We start from the raw sequence: 17666 nt of genomic DNA, 5'->3' as shown, positions 1-17666 counted from the left end.
TTCTGAGATAAAAGAGGTGAAGGCATGAAGAAAGATAAAATGAGAGAGATCCTATGAGATAATGTAATTATCAGAAGTGAAATGATGGAAGCTGGGCGGGGTGATGTAACCCCAGTAACCTCCTGTAACCCCAGTGGCTCAGGAGGCTGAAGCAAGAGGATCCCAAGTTCAAAGCCAGCCTCAGTAATTTAGTGAGTCCCTAAGCAACTTAGCAAGATCCTGTCACAAAATAAAAAATAAAAAGGGCTGGGGATGTGGCTCAGTGGTTAATTGCCCCTGAGTTCAATCCCTGGTACACCCTCCCCCCCAAAAAAAGAAGTGATATGATAGGAAAGCTCAAGGGCTTTTAAGACTCCTGGCTTTATTTGTAACATAATATGTGACCCCTACCCCCGCCTCATATATAAAATGTAAAACTTTAGTAAGAATTCAGCAATAATTCTGTGTGTATGCTTACTTGTAAGGTCGAAAACCAAGGAGAGAATTAAAGTCTTGAATTGGGGTCAATGCCAGAGCCATGATAATTCCTACCAATTATAAAAAGTAATGGGGAGGATTCTCAATTGATAGCCACAGTTAAGATGTGGAAGGAGTTCTCCTGCCTGAGAAGTACAACACCGGAAAGAATGTTGCTTCTACCCCGAGAACTTACCAATTGTACATTTTTCTTGAAATCATCACAGAGCTGAGGTAACAGGGCCTACATCTAGGCTGGAATCCAGGGCAAGACAGTCTCCTTCAAGGACAGATGGCAGAATATGAGGGAAAAAGAGGCTGAGTACCTTATGAGCAGGTAAGAGTAATTCACAAGGTTTTTATGGAACTGCTAAGGTACCAGCAGGGGACAGAATATGGACACAGATGCAAGGGAGTCCACATCCATGAACAGACTCTCCACAGGCCCCCTGGGTGTTCACAGGAGTCACACTCATACACTGCTGGTGGGACTGTGAATTGGTGTAACCAATCTGCAAAGCAGTATGGAGATTCCTTAGGAAACTTGGAAGGGAGTCACCATTTGACCCAGCTATCCCACTCCTTGGTCTATACCCAAAGAACTTAAAATCAGCATACTACAGGGACACAGCCACATCAATGTTTATAGCAGCTCAATTCACAATAGCTAAACTATAGAACCAACCTAGATGCCCTTCGATAGATGAATGGATCAAGAAACTGTGGTATAGATACACAATGGAATATTACTCAGCATTAAAAGAGGATAAAATTATGGCATTTACAGGTAAATGGATGGGGTTGGAGAATATCATGCAAAGTGAAGTAAGCCAATCCCCACAAACCAAAGGCTGAATGTTCTCTCTGATAAGTGGATGCTGATTCAGAATGGGGAGGGACATGGGAAAAAACTGAGGAACTTTGATGGGGCAAAGAGGAGGAGGAGTTGGGGAGGGGCCATGGGGGCAGGAAAGATGGTGCAATGAGATGGACATCATTACCCTAGGTACATGTGTGACTACACATACGCTACATCAGGTACAACCAGAGAAATGAAAAGTTGTGCTGCAATTATGTACAATGAGCCAAAATACATTCTGCTGTTATATGTACCTAATTAAAATTGATTAATTAGTTAATTTAAATTGTTTTTTAAAAGAGAGAGGGCCAGGAGGGAGAATGGAGACACCCTCAGAGGAAGAGGCCTGAAGGGTACCAGCAGCTGCTACTTTGCAAAATTTAACCAAATCTATCAGACTCTTTCTCCCAAGGAGCAAAAGCCTTAAGCTTCGAGGGAACCACAGCAATTTTTTTTTTTATGCCTAGAACGAAGGACGAAGGCTGATGTAACTGAAGAAAGGGTAAATAGAAAAACCTTCTGCCCTTGGAGAAGAGGCAGGAAATGTCCTGAGTCCAGCTGAGGTCTCCCGTCTGTGAGGAGGAGAATGGTCATTAGAACTGCCCACCCAGTGACCCTTGCACAGTGCTTTTCTAAGGGTGAAAAAGAACAGGATAAGGGAATGCTCTGAGGCCACACCCAGGCTTGCAGCATCAAGTATCCATCAACAGATCACCACCGAAGAACAGAAGGGAGCCTGAGGAGTGACCTGGGTACTGGCCATCAATGTGCAAAGTGAACTTGGAGCAAGAACATGGACTAACACCTTCCAACAACCCCGGCCCCAGGCTAAGCACGAGGTGAGCCAGTGGGATTTGAAATGTTGGTGCACTGCAATTAAGACTAGCAACAAAAGGATTTCTAACAAGAAGGATTCCACTGAACAGTGAAGGACCTAGTGAAGAAGAAGTGCATCATGAATAGGTGTAAAGACCATTTCCTTATTTTTACCCATCTTCACATAGTGCCACTATCCAATGGAACACTGAAGAATACACCCGAAGGTGAGGAAATCCCACCCACTGTTCAAGAGCAAAGCATTGACAGAACTGGACGCACAGATGACCTGCATATTGAAATGGACAGGAATTTAAATTTATCACCAGGAATATGTAAAGGATCTAGTGGAAAAGAAGTTTCAGAATCTTAAGAGGGCCCCAAGGACTCCTGTCTTCTGATACAAACACCCCAGTACCTTCAATGTCAATGGGACTGTGAATGTTTCACTACTATGATCAGGCTATAACATGACAAAGGTAAAAGGATTTTGCAGATGTAGTTTGAATTCCCAAATCAGGGCAATTAAACCAAAAAGGGTTTCTGTGGGTGTACCTGACTTAATCCTTTATAAAAGACCACCGACTTGAAGCAGCAGAGATTCCCTCACTGGCTTAAAGAAGCTGCCACACTGTGAAATGGTCCATGGAAGCACTGGGTAGCAAGGAATGACGAGGGTCTCTAGAAACAAGTACAGCCCAGGTGACACTTGCATGAGATGGGGGACTTCAATTCTACAACTAAGCAAGTTAAACTCTGCCAACAACATACATGAGCTGAACCCCCATTCCCCACCCTGATTTGAGCATTATGAGATGTGAGCAGAGAACCAAGTTATGTTGTACCTAGACTGGCCTAAAATAAAGCTGAGATAAGAAATGGATGTTGTTTTATGATACTAAATTTGTAGTAATTTGTTATTCAGAAATTGAAAAAAAAACAAGTGAAAAGCATTCTTGAACAGATTTGAATTTCAGCACAGAGGTGGAAATTATAAGAAAGAATGAACAGAAATGATAGAAAAGTTATAGTAGTGAAGATAAAGAATACCTTTGATAAGCACTTGAAAAGGCAAGACACAATTAAGGAAAGAATTCTATTGACTCTATAGGAATGACCCAAATTGAAAGACAAGAAGTGAAGCAAACAGAAGAGAAAAATCACAGGTTCTAATATATAAATAACTGAAATACCAGAAGAAGAACATGGTCAAAAACTTTCAAAAATAATAGGAAACCCTGAGTCATAGATCCAAGAAGCTCAGAGAACTCAAGCAGTATTCAAACAGTATAAACTAACACGTTCCCTCATCTCTCTCTCTCTGTCTCTCTGTCTCTGTCTCTCTCTCTCTCTCACACACACACACACACATACACACACACATACACACACACATACACACACACATACACACACACATACTCACACACTTTGATAGTGCCATGCCAAAGGGACACACAGATCAACTAGCGCATTGCCCCGTGGCCCTTATTGATATACAACAACAATTGAAGAAATAACTTCATGGGTTGAAAGGGAATACCTCTTGGGTGGAATTTCCAATAATTGATGTAGATTCTCTGCTCTGAAGGAAAGGGAACATGGCTCCCCTCTCCTGAAGTGTGAACTGTGCATGATAACTTTCTTCCAGAGACAAGAGTGTGGTGGTGAGAAATGAGAGAACTTGACAAACACTGTCAATCAACTTGACATAACTAGTGTTTATAGAGAACTCTAACCACCAACGGCAGAATATTTTTTTTTCAAGTACTCTTGAACTTTAACTATGCTAGACCCAATGTTATGGTTTAGATCTGGAATGTTCCCCAAAATCTCATGCTGAAGACGTTGTCCCCAGTGCAGCAATGTCCAGAGGCAGGTCTCTGGGAAGGATCTGGATCATGAAGACTCCGACTTCATCAGTAGATTAATACATTTAATCAGTGGGTTAATCCATTCTGATGAAGCCATCAAGGGGATTATTTCATTGATAGCTGAATGAACTCTACTGGGGGATGGAACCTAGTTGGAAGCAGTAGGTCTCTGGGGATGAACCCTCAAAGTCCTTGGCCCCTTGTGAGTGCTTTCTCATAATTTTTTTCTCTCTCTCCTTCTTGCTACCATGAGCCGAGCAGCTTTCTACACTATACTCTTCTGCCATGATGTTCTGCCTCACCTCAGGCCCCCCAACATGGAGCCAGCTGAGAGAGAATAAAGCAGAAGTATTTGAAGAGAACACTGAATCATAGATCCAAGAAGCTCAGAGAATTCAAGCAGTATTCAAGCAGTATAAACTTGAATCCTGAGCCAAATAAATCTTTCCTTCTATAAGTTATTCTTTTCAGGTATTTTGGTCAGAGTGGTAAAAAAAAAAATATCTGACTAACACAATCAGATTCTGGGTCAAGAAAAAACAAACAACTCAACAAATGTAAAAGAATTGAAATTGACAAAACAGTCTCTAATTATAATGGAATGAAAATTAGATCAGTAACAAAAACCATAAACGTCCCCAAATATTGGCAAATGAAGCAACATCCTGGCTATAAGCACTGAAACAAAAAGAATCCATAAAGAACATCAAACATTTTCAACTGAATGAAAATTAAAAATAAAATATAAACCCATGGGAAACAATTAAGGAAGCATACACATGACATATAATCCAGCATTCCCACCTCTTAGTTATCTGCATAAAATAAATGAAGTTCTATGTTCACCCACACTGATGCATTCAAATGTTTGGAGCAGTTGTTTTCATAGCAGTCAAAAACTATAACTAAGTTAAGGTTTCCTCAACTGATGAATGAACAGCCTCTAGCTATTCCTTCCAGCATCTTCCCACAGTTCCTCTCTATCCTAGTAATAGAGCTGGGGTGTCTGAGGAGGCAGCAAAGAGAGATGTATAAAATTCACAATTTGTTTAAAAGTTATAATTCATTAAAATCTACCAAAAGCAGTCATCTTAATATATTTTATTGAAATAGTTACCCTAATTTCTGTGCCAAATCTTGGGCAATAAGTTTTAGCTTGAAGAGACATTTTTTCATACAAGGTCATACAACACGTGAGACTCAGTTTATATGTGATTGGATTTCAAACTTTCTGTATATTGCTTCACAATTTTGTTAGAGATAAATATTAACACTTATTTGAATATTAAATTTTATTGATGTAGAAAACCAAAATCTCAGAGCTGTCATTGGTTGCTACAATTTTTTCAATAGATTTTTGTCAGTCATTTTACTTGATGAATTTTTGTGATATGAACTCCCACTGTATCAAGGTTACTATAAGAATCCAATGGAGACAGACCCCAGAATGTTCTTTGTATGTTCAGCTTGACTCAAACTACAGCAAAACTTACCATGTTGACAAAATTGACCATTCCCCAAATTCGGTTCCTTAGTTTATTGTGAGGTTGACCATTCCTGCGATACTGGAAATAAAAACATCATATCAACATGCTTTCTTGGTAGGAGTTTCATAAAAGCTCAGTAAAAGTGCTTCATCTATCATGAGCTGTTATAAAGAAAAAAAAAACTTAAGTCTTCTTTTTTTGCTTAAATAGTGTGCAAATCCCTCTCTTTGTTCTAGTTAATATTTAAGTGTTTATTTTGTTACAGTTCCCCCCTCATATTCACTATTCTGTAATTTTTCTACATTGTTAACTAGTTTATTTAGCCCTATTTATTTCTGGAACATTTTCAAGAATTGCCTCTCAAAGAGTGTCTGTCATCCAGAAACCCACACTCAGTCTTTGCAATCTTTTATTCTGCATTAATGTCTCCTATTTTCTCATAGTTTTCAACTGTACTTATCTGTGCTCCATAAGTGGTTGTTTCCCTGTCACCTCCATCCTCCAGTGTACTGATTCTCTCTTCACCTGTGTCTAATCTGCTGTTTCATTCATTCAAGGATATATGCATTTTCCTTTTATCAATGTGGAATCATTTTGCTAGGAAGCTGGCCATTTTTTACCATCTCATCTAATTCTTGTTTTGTAATTTCTATTCTATTCACTTTCTTTATTCTCTGATAACTGTAAACCTATACTTTCGTGATGAAGAATGATTTGAAGGTATCACTGGATAACTGATAGTTCTTGGTAGTCTTAGTCTCCTCTTCACTATGTTGGCTGACCCTTCCTCATGGGATTCATTTCGTCTTGGATTATTAAAGTGTCTTTATAGGACATTTTTTACTTCAGCTCAAGTTGTTTACCAGATAGATATCTAGTTAGTTTTTATGCTGAAAGCTTTGTGTGGTATGTCTGCAGCTGAAGAAAAACAAAACAAAACAAAATCACCAACCACCATGCTCCCTCTCTGTGCATGGTGCAGGCTTAGAATTTCTGGTTTCTCTTGGGTGATATTTTCCCTTCCCATGCTTATGGGCAAACCAGACTTCCTTTATCTTTTACGGTTTCAGTGGAGCTTTTTCGTTTTCAGGGATGGGGCAGCCCTTTCTAGCTCTGAGAATTATGTGGAGGATTCTTTTCCAAAGGCCAGACTTTTGCTTGTAAGGAGGTTAATTCCTCACTCATCACAACTGTATTCTCTATGTCACGGGTCACCAAGGCTTTGGGTTTGAGTTCCTTTTCTGATGGAGAATTTCTTCTTAATTTTTATTATCTGGAAATGTTCAATGTTTTCTTTTGAGATCAACAACAGAGTGTTGCCAAGTCTGCAACTTTTCATATGCTGCTCAGCATCTCCATATGTTCACAGTGGGGAGGAGGGTTCTAGTTTGGATTAGTCCCCTGCAATATCAAAAGACCTAAATCATCTCTTATATGCATGTATTTTGAAGAAGTTAAAAACAGAAGTTTGAGACCAGAATAGCACTCTGATTAGAGCACCACTACTCTGGGCTCCATCACATCTGCGGTTTCATGAGGATGAATGAAAAGCGAAAACGTTCCTCTGGAAACTTACCACGAAATCATCAGCAACAACGAACAGCTCCATATACTTTTGTTCATGGATGCTCTGGAAATTGATGAACAATTCAATGAAGTATGCTAACATTTTTAACCTTAACAGTGAATTTCTGAAAAGCTAACATTTTTAAGATAAGAAAATTAATCTTGCTGACACTGGAAGGTGAATTAAATGAGTATATCTAATAATCCTGAAGCAACATTCCATATTTGACTACCCTTTGTTTAGTCTTTAAGGTTAGACAAGAGTTATAATATAATCATGAATCCCATGTTTAATACTTAAGGTTCCTTTTCTTTTTCTTTCATGTACAGATTAAATGGTTCATAAGCAAGTTCATGTAGGAAGCACCCATGAATATATATATAGTGAGAGCTCCAACCAGACTGAATGACAGAAATGACCATGTCCCTCCTAATTTTTTCCTGCCTCCCAAACTCCTAATTGGCAGTGGTCTCAATTCCAAGGAAACAGATGAATATTGCTAAATCTAGGTCTCTTATTTCTAGAAAACACCAATACCAGGAAGTTCTTCTATGATTTCAGCATAAATGAGGAGTGGGCATGTTCTCTGAGGACAAATGAAAGGGACTTGTTCAGAGATTTAAGTCAGTCATTCTTTCATGAGCTAAGGAATTGTCTCTTCCCTGAGTGATTCTATCAGGAGACTCTTGTTAGTCATCCAGTAAGTTTCAGACACTGGACCTTGGACCTGAGAAGATGATAAACAAACATGGAGCTTTCAAGTTCATATCAACTGGTTCTTTTGGGATAAGAACTAGTTTTCTACACAACTAGTTATATATAAGTCTAAAACCCAAGGACTCTGCCACCATCCCATCAGAAACAGACCTGTTATTGTTCTTAGTTATCCTTCACCATCAGGACATCTGGCCTGAAGGAAGGGAGAATAGGGCTTGTCATTGACAGTCCCCAGGTGGCAGGGGAGGCAAGGAGAGAGACATTGTCTAAGACAGGTTTCAAGACACTGAAAATTTCCGTCTTCGATATAGAGGGCTGTAGACATCCCCTTTCTTGACACTGATGAAACAAATTGCAATGTGCTCATTGGCTTGACTCATAATCTCCAGAGCCTACAGGAAACCAGGAAACGTGGGGGATGGGTGTGTTTCCCCTGGGGTAAGAGGACTTAAACACAGCACTCACTTCCATCTTGTAGTTTCCCTTGTGTGAGGTGTCCGTTGGAGCAGCGTTCTTGGTAAAATTGAGCTCCGCACACGTAAAATTGGTAGCATATGGCCCCTTGGCATTGTATTTGAACACCAAATGCTCCCCCTCATCTGAGTATTTCACTGGTTCAATGAGGTACCTTTGATCACGAACCCTGAAGAATCCCCTGTGGGAATTGGAACACCACATGCATTCAAGATCCATTACTATCCTATTCTATTTTATTGACTTCATCTTTTGAAAAATGAGAAATTACAAAGTCAAGACTTCATGAACAGGAAACCAGGTTTTCTGGTGGTAAAGAAGCAAGATAGCATGTGGGCTTTGGTAGAATTTCTAAAAGTCAGTTGACATGGATTTTCAGAAGTTTGACAATCCAATTTCTAATTCCCACCCTGGTGGCTTCGAGTTTTGCAGAAATTTTGTTCATTCTTTTGTCTGTGCATTAAGTACAGAATAAATATATGAAGATACAGAACTACTTTGGGGAAATTTTGTCACTAAAGGGGTTCTCCTTATTAAAAAGGCTGGAACATGGGGGTCGACTCAAGGAAAAGCTCCTTGTTCTACCCTCTATGTCCCCTCATCTTCCTTCTTTTCCTTGAGCCTTTCTTTGTCCTTGAGTCCAAGATCTATAGAGAATTACCTCTGACATTTTACTCTTTAGAGATCATAGACAGCTGGGCGTGGTGGCGCCCACCTGTAATCCCAGAGACTTGGGAGGCTGAGGCAGAAGGATCAAGAGTTCAAAACCAGCCTCAGCAAAAGTGAGGTGCTAAGCAGCTCAGTGAGACCCTGTCTCTAAATAAAATACAAAATAGGGCTGGGATGTGGCTCAGTGGTCGAGTTCCCAATTCCCAATACCCACCCCCCCAACCCTTTAGAGATCGTAAACACAGTTGAGTAAATGCTAACTCACTAAAGTGCCATGGTATAGTGGGAACTCAGAACTAGCATGCAAGAGAATTGGACTTTGGATTCAGTTCTACGGCTAGCAAATGTTCAGGAGCAAGTCTCTGATGTAGTGTCCTGTTCTCTAACATAAGAGCACAAACTAAAAGATTTCCAGGGCCACCCCCAGCTCTGAATCCTCTGGTCATATGTTGCAAATCTCTTCTTGCGAAGGTTGTGTGTTAGACATCTTTTTGTCAAAACGAACATAAATCACAGGAGCTCACACTCACTGCTAAAAATATACTATAGCCCTTTATCCATTATGTTTTCTATTTAGAGAGTTAGTAAAAAGAAACAAGTAAAAAAGATGTCTTTAAACATTTATAGGAAAAGTTATAAAAGAAATAGGAAGCTGTGAGGGGTGGTGCATGCCTGTAGTGACTTGGGAAGCTGAGGCAGGAGGATCACAAGTTTGAGTCCAGCCTGAGCAACTTAGTGAGCCCCATAGCAACTTAATGAGACCCAGTCTCAAAATAAAAAATAAAAAGGGTTGGGGGTGTAGCTCAGGGATAGAGCACTGCTAGGTTAAATTCCTAGAACCCAAAAAAAAAAAAAAAAAAAAGAAAAGAAAAAGAAAAAGAGATAAAGAAAGGAAGAGGAAGATACTCTTACCTTAGACCTTTACACGTGCTAATGCTGGCTGCAGAATCAAATTCATGTATAATGGATCCTTGGTAAAAGCAGTGTTCCTAACGTAGAAGAGTGTATTAATGTAAGTATGAATATCAACATCGTGTAAACATACCATCTCATCATTTTCCTTTCAGACACTTAGTATTTCATTCCTAGGTTGTGCATTCTGAATTATGCTCTTTTTCTTGGAAACATTTGAGTCTGCTTTAGAAATCTTGTACCTTAATTACATCATTACTTTGTGTAAAACCAAGTATGGATTCTTTCCTCACACATTTAATAGTCTGCTAGGTAATGACACCACTTTCAGATATGCAACCCTTTTCTATATAAATATTATCCTCTTAATTCATCCTAAAATCTTTGCCATGCTGACCCTCTTGTGTGAATATCACAATTTCCCCAGCTGCCTATGAAATCAAGCCAAGCTCTTGATGCTTCCTATAATAAGACCCTGCCTTCCTCCCAGTCCCCCTCATGCCCTTCTTTCCGGCCTCTCTGCTTCAATCCTGTTGGCAACCCCCAACTCCTCATGGTGTTTTGCTCATGGGGAGCCTGTCCGGTGCTACTCTTCCCACCATTTCCACCTGTTCAGCTCCTGCCTGTGGATAACGTGCATAGCCTTCTGGGGACCTCACACCCTCACAGGATGACCATCAGCCCCTGCAAAAAAGAACGTCACCCAGTTTTTCTCTGGTTCTGTGTCTTAAGATGATATGATGACTGAGATCTCCCAGAGGTTGGCATTTGTTTTAAATAGAGGAAATAAGTTTTTTAAAGCATATTTTTGGTAAGAAGGATTTATATTGTTCTTGGCTAGAGGGTGGCAGACAGTATGTTCTGGAAGGAGAGTGAAGTAAAAAATATAATCTATATCCACTAGAATAATAGTGATTAAAAAAAAGTTTCATTTGGAAAATAAGAAGAGACCACCATCACTAGCTTAAGTAGATCCCACTAGGATGCTCTAGCCTTCTTTGGGGTCCTGCTTTGCCCTTCCTCCAGGCTTAGCACAATATTGACTCTAGAAAAGTCAGTTTATTAAAGAGAGACACATTATGGGGATCATTTGTTAGAGAAAGGTGCCTGTTTCTATTCGGGCCTCATTCGTTGAGATGAATCAATTCAGGGTTTGGTGTTGACATGGCGCCTTTTGGACAATTGGTAAGTCTTGAATTGAGTTTCGAAATCACATCAGGAAATATTAGTTTCAGAAAAGTGACATGGAAAGGTTCTGTAAGCTACCGTGATTAAAGGATGATGGACGAGCATTTTTTTTTTCAAGGTGTAGAAGGTCTCACTGTAATTTGAGGACAGGAACTCCCTAAAAATGAGAGCAGAAAGGAATTGAGGATGATTCACTCTAAAACCCTAAATGATAAAGGCAACCATGTGATGAGCGGCCTCCAGACCACGATCAAATATTAGCCAAACAAACAAAACTTAAAATCCAACCCTACCGATGACAACGTGCATCATGAATAGACTAAACATCCCAATTAAAAATCAGAGGTTTTTGACAGAATTCATTAAATATCAAGAGCCGACGACTAACTGCCATCTTACAAAATGCACATTTTAAATGTAAAGACAAAAGCATAGCGAAATGTGAATGAAAAATAGTGTATTATGTAAATAATAAACATAGGAAGTCTACACATAATATCAGGTAACAAATATTATGTGAAAAACTTGTGAGTACTATCAAATATTTTAAAAGAATAATATCTTTAGAAAGTGTAAGATAAGAAAACACTACCCAACTCATTTTATTTATTAAAACGAATAGAGTAAACTGTGGATTAAACCCTGGGGTTCTTTACTGGTAAAAGCCACATCCCCAGCTCTCATTTAAAAACATTTTTTTTTGGGGGGGGGGAAAGGGTATCCTAATTTGCCCAGATTTGACATCAGATCTGGGATTCTTCTGATTCAACCCACCCAGCCATTGGAATTACAGGCAAGCTCCACAGTGCTGGGTTCCTACTAATTTTATATGACCAATGTCATCTAATGTCAACTTCAACACATTTCAAACACCATAAACAAGTTGTAAGTTGAATACCACAATATAATTTAAAATAATGAATAATAGGCAAATAAAATTTTATCTCAGGAATGCAAGCATAGTTTAACAGGTACAATCAATCAGTGTAAATCCCAGTATTGATGTTTAGATGAATGCAAACAAAACACTTGGAACAAACTTCTTAATAGCATCAATGGCATATCTATAAAGTAATGTCATGTTCATTACTTAATATTTAACAATTTCAATAATTGATACACTCTCTTAGGGGGAAAAAACACTCAAACTACTGATATCAGAATTTAAAAGAAGATTATCACTGAAGGTACTGTAGACATTAAAAAAGAGCAAGAGGACATTATGAAACATTATGCCTCAAGTGTGGCAACTTAGGCAAAACCCATATTTCCATGAAAGTTTTAGTTCAAAACTGACACAAAGGGAAATAGAGAATCTGAATGACCTTCAGTCAACTGATAATGTGACTCTAAATTTTAATCAGAAACATAAAGCCCCCTTCATTGTGACCCTGGGTAAGCTATTATTTTTCCATATTTTTATTGGTGTGTTATAATAATACCTAATAGTGGGATTCAATGCTATATATGATAAGCTATTGTTTTAATGTACTTACTTCATATAGATATTGTAAGACTCAAGAAATAACTTTAATAAAAAATAAACAGAAATCACTTAATAAATATTAGCTTCCTTCATGTGGAGAATATGCAATCTGAAAATATTATCAATATAATCATGCTATTAGGCTTGAATTTTCTGCATGTTTGTCTAGTGGGAGATTTAGGATGGGAAGGACGTTTTTCTGTATTTTTTGTTTGTTTGTTTTAGCTAACAGACCTGAGTCTCCATTCTCTAATAGTGGCACCATTCTGAGTGACTGACAATTGACAACAACCTGGGCTTTTATAATTTAGGTCTCTGAGATGCAGCTATCCCAAGTAGGAAGGGTTCAGAGAAAAACTGTGAAAATTAACAGCAAAGGGAAGGACTCAAGAAGAGATTTCAAATTCTTCCCAGTTCTTAGCTTACTCTCCAAAACACTTGGTTCTCTATCTATTTTAAACAACTTAAAAGTCAATTTCAAAACCATGGGTTTCAAAATTCTTTTGCTCTACTGATTCAAAAAGCACTAATGTGTCAACTCTTTTTCTAAAGTGTCTCTATGAAGCTCAGGAACTCCAAGTGCCCCAAACAAAGAGTTATTTAGAAACCACAGAAGAGTGTCCATAGCCGTCTCTAAGTTGTTGAAAGGCAATGACTTTATATCTGAAGAGGGAGAATTCACATAATACAGAGGTAACAGTGACTTGAAGAATTAACTTTACTGGCAGTTTTAGGAAAACTGGGATATCAGAGATGACTAAATCTATAAGTGATGGAATCACACTAGAACTTACCTTGATCTTAGAAGGTGAAGGATTAAGGTTTTTCTATTGAGTTTTATTTCATACAACAATTCTTCTTCATAGGCTTCCTGAAAAGAAAAGATCTGTCATGTGACTTCCACACATGCTGGTCAGGAGCCTGCTGCTAGTGGATGGTGTGGGGCAGGAATGGTCACCTATCCCCAGCTCCTACCCATCCTTACAGGGAGCAAACACTGGGCGTGCTTGACTTAAAGAGAGCTAGTATTAGAAGGAAGATTTCACCCAAGTTATTCTTAATTAAAATTTTCAAAGGACATTTTTCTCTAGAAATGAAACAATAATAAAATACAATAAATATTCTCCCCTCATCCAGCCATACACAAATTCCTGTATGTCCACACAGAGTGCCTCCAAAACACATAGATCTTCTGTTTTCTGGTTTTGCTTTTAGCAGTTTTGTATATGCTGTTTTATAGTTTCCATTTTCAGTTAAGAAATCATGACCATTCCCTTACAAATGTTCTCTTGCAAGAATGTGTTTTAAGGCTGCCCCTCCCCAAAATGTGAGTGAAACATCATGCATCATTTATTTAATCTGAATCAATTATCAGAAATTTGCTTTGGGATGTTCACTGTACTTAGAGTTGCAATGTTGACAACTTGGAAAAAAATGTAGGGCTTTTGATAAATACTGATAAATATCCCAAAGAAAGGAAATCTAAATGTAGAACTTCACCAAAAATTAATACTGGTTTCATGTGATTATTTGCAGCAGTCATATCTATTACTGGTATGTTGACTGCTTACCAGTAACAGATGGTAGGCAACGTTCCAGTCATAGATATTACTACTAATAAATTTTTTTAAACAATATAACTTGTTGTGATGTTCTGTTTGATAGCCACTGGCATTGGTAATTTTCTTTTGTGTGTTTCATTATTTGTAGTTTTTTTAAAAAATATGAATTTCTGCTTCAAGACCATTTACCATTCTCTTTGGTAGTATTTTATTTTCTTATGACTGATAATAATTTTTTCATAATTTAAGTTGTTGGTCTTCATTGTACAAATTTCTTTGAGCTCAATGTCCATTTATTTGACAGCTGCAGCTTCAAGTACAGTGATGATAATGAAGACAGAGTGGTGAACAAGATGGAGGCCGCTGGCCTCACAGAAGCTCTAGATTGGCAAAGAAGGTGACCAGATAGCCACAGAATCAGGTGTGATAAGCATCGTAACAGGAGAACCACAAGAAGTATTCTAGCATCACAGGCAAGAAACAGCATCTGTGAAGGTCCTGAGGTAGGAAGGAACCCGGCTGGCTGGAGGAACATGGAGGAGAAGTTCAAGATTGCTAGAGAATCAAGGACATGTTTTAGCACAAGTGGGAGGGAGAGGTAGAGGAAGGAGATTAGCAAGAACAGCCTGCAGAGGTGAAGGCCTGAGACTTCTCCTAAGAGCAGACAAGCAAAGGGTTTAAGGGGAGGCCAGCATGGAATTTCAAACATTGGGTCTGAGAAATCAGCACTGAGGAGGGGGAAGCCCCTGGAAGGCGGCTGGTGCAGAGCAGGTACCTTGGCTGGGGAGTAAAGAGGAGTAGGTAACCTCAAATATATGCACCTGCTAGACTCAGGATGCACCAGTCATTGATTGTCAGGGTAGGCAAACTAGAGGGGTCAGGAATGAGCCCAGGGTTTGGGGTATTCTGTTTAACTCTGTCATGACCAGATGAGGATCTGATGAGGGGTGGGGGGCCTTAGTTTTGTAATTGTTGGACGTGAGGTGTGCACAGTTCAGGCTTTTTTGATTGCAAGTTTAACCAGAAAAAAAAAAAAAAAAAAAAGGACTTATAATAAAGACACGACGGAATTCACAGGCGGGCAGGCAAGAAGCAATGTGCTCCATCCAGAACGGTTGAGTCACATATTTCAACATATGTGCGCGTGTGTGAGCATAACAACTGGACAATGGGGATTTTTGTATTATTTGAATATTTGAATGTGAAATTTTATTAATTAAGAAATTAATGAGATTTTCATTTTAGGGGTTTTTTTTTTGAGACTTGTAAGTACTTGGGAAGACATTACCTCATACTTAGATACATTCTGCATTAAGGGCTTCCCTACTGTTAACATCCTACATTACTGTGGTATTTCTGTCGCAACTGATGAACCAGGAGTGATATGTTTTCATTATTTTAAAATCCAAACTTATTCTCTTAGTTTTTACATAATGACATTTTGCTCTTCCAGAATCCCTTTCCAGGCACCGCATTGTTTATTTGTCGTGTCTCCTCAGCCTCCTCAACCCTCGGATTTTCCTAATTTTCAATGACTGACAGTTCTGAGGTATACTCAACAGGTACTTTGTAGAATGCCTCTCAATTTTTTGATGTTTTTTTCCCTTATGGTTAGACAGTAGTTATGGATATGAGGGTGAAAGCCACAAGAGAAAATGCCATTTTGTCACATCCAGAGTCCTTGCTATGAGGAGGACTTTGCATTCATGAGGTTGGCCTTCATCACCGGCCTGAGGTGGCGTTTGCTACCTCTCCCCTCTGTGAAGTGACTCTTTTCTTTCCCTCCATACTGTACTCTTTGTAAGGAAACCATAATGCACAGCCCATACTTAAGGGGTGGGGACTCATGTTCCACCTCCTGGAAACAGAAATGTCTACACAAATTATTTAATTCTTCTAGATGAGAGATTTGCCTATTCTTCCACCTTGATTTATTTATGTCTGTATGGGCTCAGGGATCTTAGTCTATTCTTCAGGTTATAGTACAAAGCCATATTATTTATTTGTTCAAATTATCCTAGCTTTGGCCCTTGAGAGTTTTTTAAGTGATTTCCTGAGTTCATCAATGTGAGTTTGGAGCTTTGTGTGTTTTTTTTTTTGGGGGGGGGGAAGAAAGAGAGTTGTTCATTTGTTTGGGCACTTTCTATACTACAAAATGCACCAGGCTCATCTTGAATCTTTCCCACTGTATTCAGGCTATATATTCCTAATGGAAATTTTAATATTAATATTGAAGGCTTAAGACAATAGTTTCCAGGAGAGCTCACTGTGGTAGAAAACTGGTTGTGCATCCTTGATTGGATACCAGCCTTTGACCAGTACAAATGACGGGAAGGTGAAAAAGGAGTTGGAAATCAAGAGAAAAATTATTTATAAAGATAATTATTGGAGAAAAATAGACATCATTACCAAATGAGATTGGAGGGAGAGTTACTTTTTGTCTCAAGCCCTGAGACAGAGGTATCAATGGGACAGTTTGGAAAGTTGAAAATTATCTTCCTTTGACTGAGAAACCTAATAAGTGAGAGCCTGGGAAACAGGCTGCTGCAGTGGTGGAGAGAAACAATTCAATGCCTTGGGACAGTTGTGGGAGTGAAATGCCTGTCCATATTTTCCATGCACCAAATTTAAAACCTAAAATGCAAACTGCAAGTGTTTAATGATACACATCAAGAACATTCATCTAAGACCTTTCATAACCGTGGGATCGAAAAGAAACTAATTGTGAATCTTGCTCCCTTCTATTATCCATTTTCCATGATAAATATTCATTTCTTTTGACAATAATATTTTAAATATTTTTAAAGTTCAAGACTTGCACAAACATCCTTCTAAGTACAGGGCAAGAAGGACTTTTTGTTCCTAAGAAAATTGTCCAATTCTGCTTCAGAATATATTGGCTGTAAGGCAAATAAACCTGCATGCTAGTTCTCAGGGAAAACAAAATAAATTCTCAGGATGACATTCCATGGGCACCCGCTCAGAACAAGTGAGGTGGCTCTAGACCAACTTGGAGAAGTGTGGCTGGAACACCCCGTTTAATGGCGCCCCCTAAAACCTGATGTTTGTTTCCTAACCCATTGAGGGGTTGTGCACCCCTGAGCGCAGGCTGTAACCTGAATGGGAGTCCTCCCAAGAACTGAGACTCCTCTCTTTCTATTTGCTTCTGGCTGGACCCAGAGGAAGCTTTCCACATTCCTGTGAAAGCAATAAACTGTGTTTACTGAACGACACTCATACCGGCACGTCATGGTGATCATGGGCATAGTCAAGGTCTCGCTTCTGCATCAGAGAAAGCCGTTTCACATGGACCAGTTGGTACAGATCTGCTCCAAGGATCACTTTTTCAGGAAAAAAAACCAAAACAAAAACCATGAGGGGGGAAATCCAGCTGATATCAACATTCATCCACACAGAGTCTGAATGTGCATTTTTCTCATTTTATACACAACAACATTGAGATGGATATTTACAAACTAGGAAAATATAAGTAAAATTGGAAAAGGGTCTAAGACATAAATGTCCCTTGTCTTCTTAAACAGTTTCACCCTGTTCTGAACTGGCCATCTTTGTCACGATAGTCTCCTCAGACCTGTCTC

General features: G+C 39.0%; 1 protein-coding gene across 1 annotated transcript in view; it reads right to left on the bottom strand.

Moving 5' to 3' along the window:
- Positions 1 to 17442, bottom strand: part of ADAM7 (ADAM metallopeptidase domain 7) — a gene marked incomplete at both ends in the record, with an annotated part of 158141 nt that extends 140699 nt beyond the window's left edge. The window contains 7 exons of the mRNA XM_081269674.1: positions 5499 to 5570; positions 7069 to 7122; positions 8242 to 8431; positions 9832 to 9908; positions 11098 to 11176; positions 13300 to 13376; positions 17308 to 17442. Coding sequence (XP_081125800.1) covers positions 5499 to 5570; positions 7069 to 7122; positions 8242 to 8431; positions 9832 to 9908; positions 11098 to 11176; positions 13300 to 13376; positions 17308 to 17442 — 684 coding nt within the window. The remainder of the gene's footprint in view (positions 1 to 5498; positions 5571 to 7068; positions 7123 to 8241; positions 8432 to 9831; positions 9909 to 11097; positions 11177 to 13299; positions 13377 to 17307) is intronic.
- Between the last annotated feature and the right edge of the window lie 224 nt (positions 17443 to 17666).

Source organism: Spermophilus citellus, assembly GCF_964194105.1.
Source record: "Spermophilus citellus genome assembly, chromosome: 16".
Taxonomy (NCBI): Eukaryota; Metazoa; Chordata; class Mammalia; order Rodentia; family Sciuridae; genus Spermophilus; species Spermophilus citellus.
Note: the sequence above shows the minus strand (reverse complement) of the source record. Positions and strands in the feature narration are given on the sequence as shown.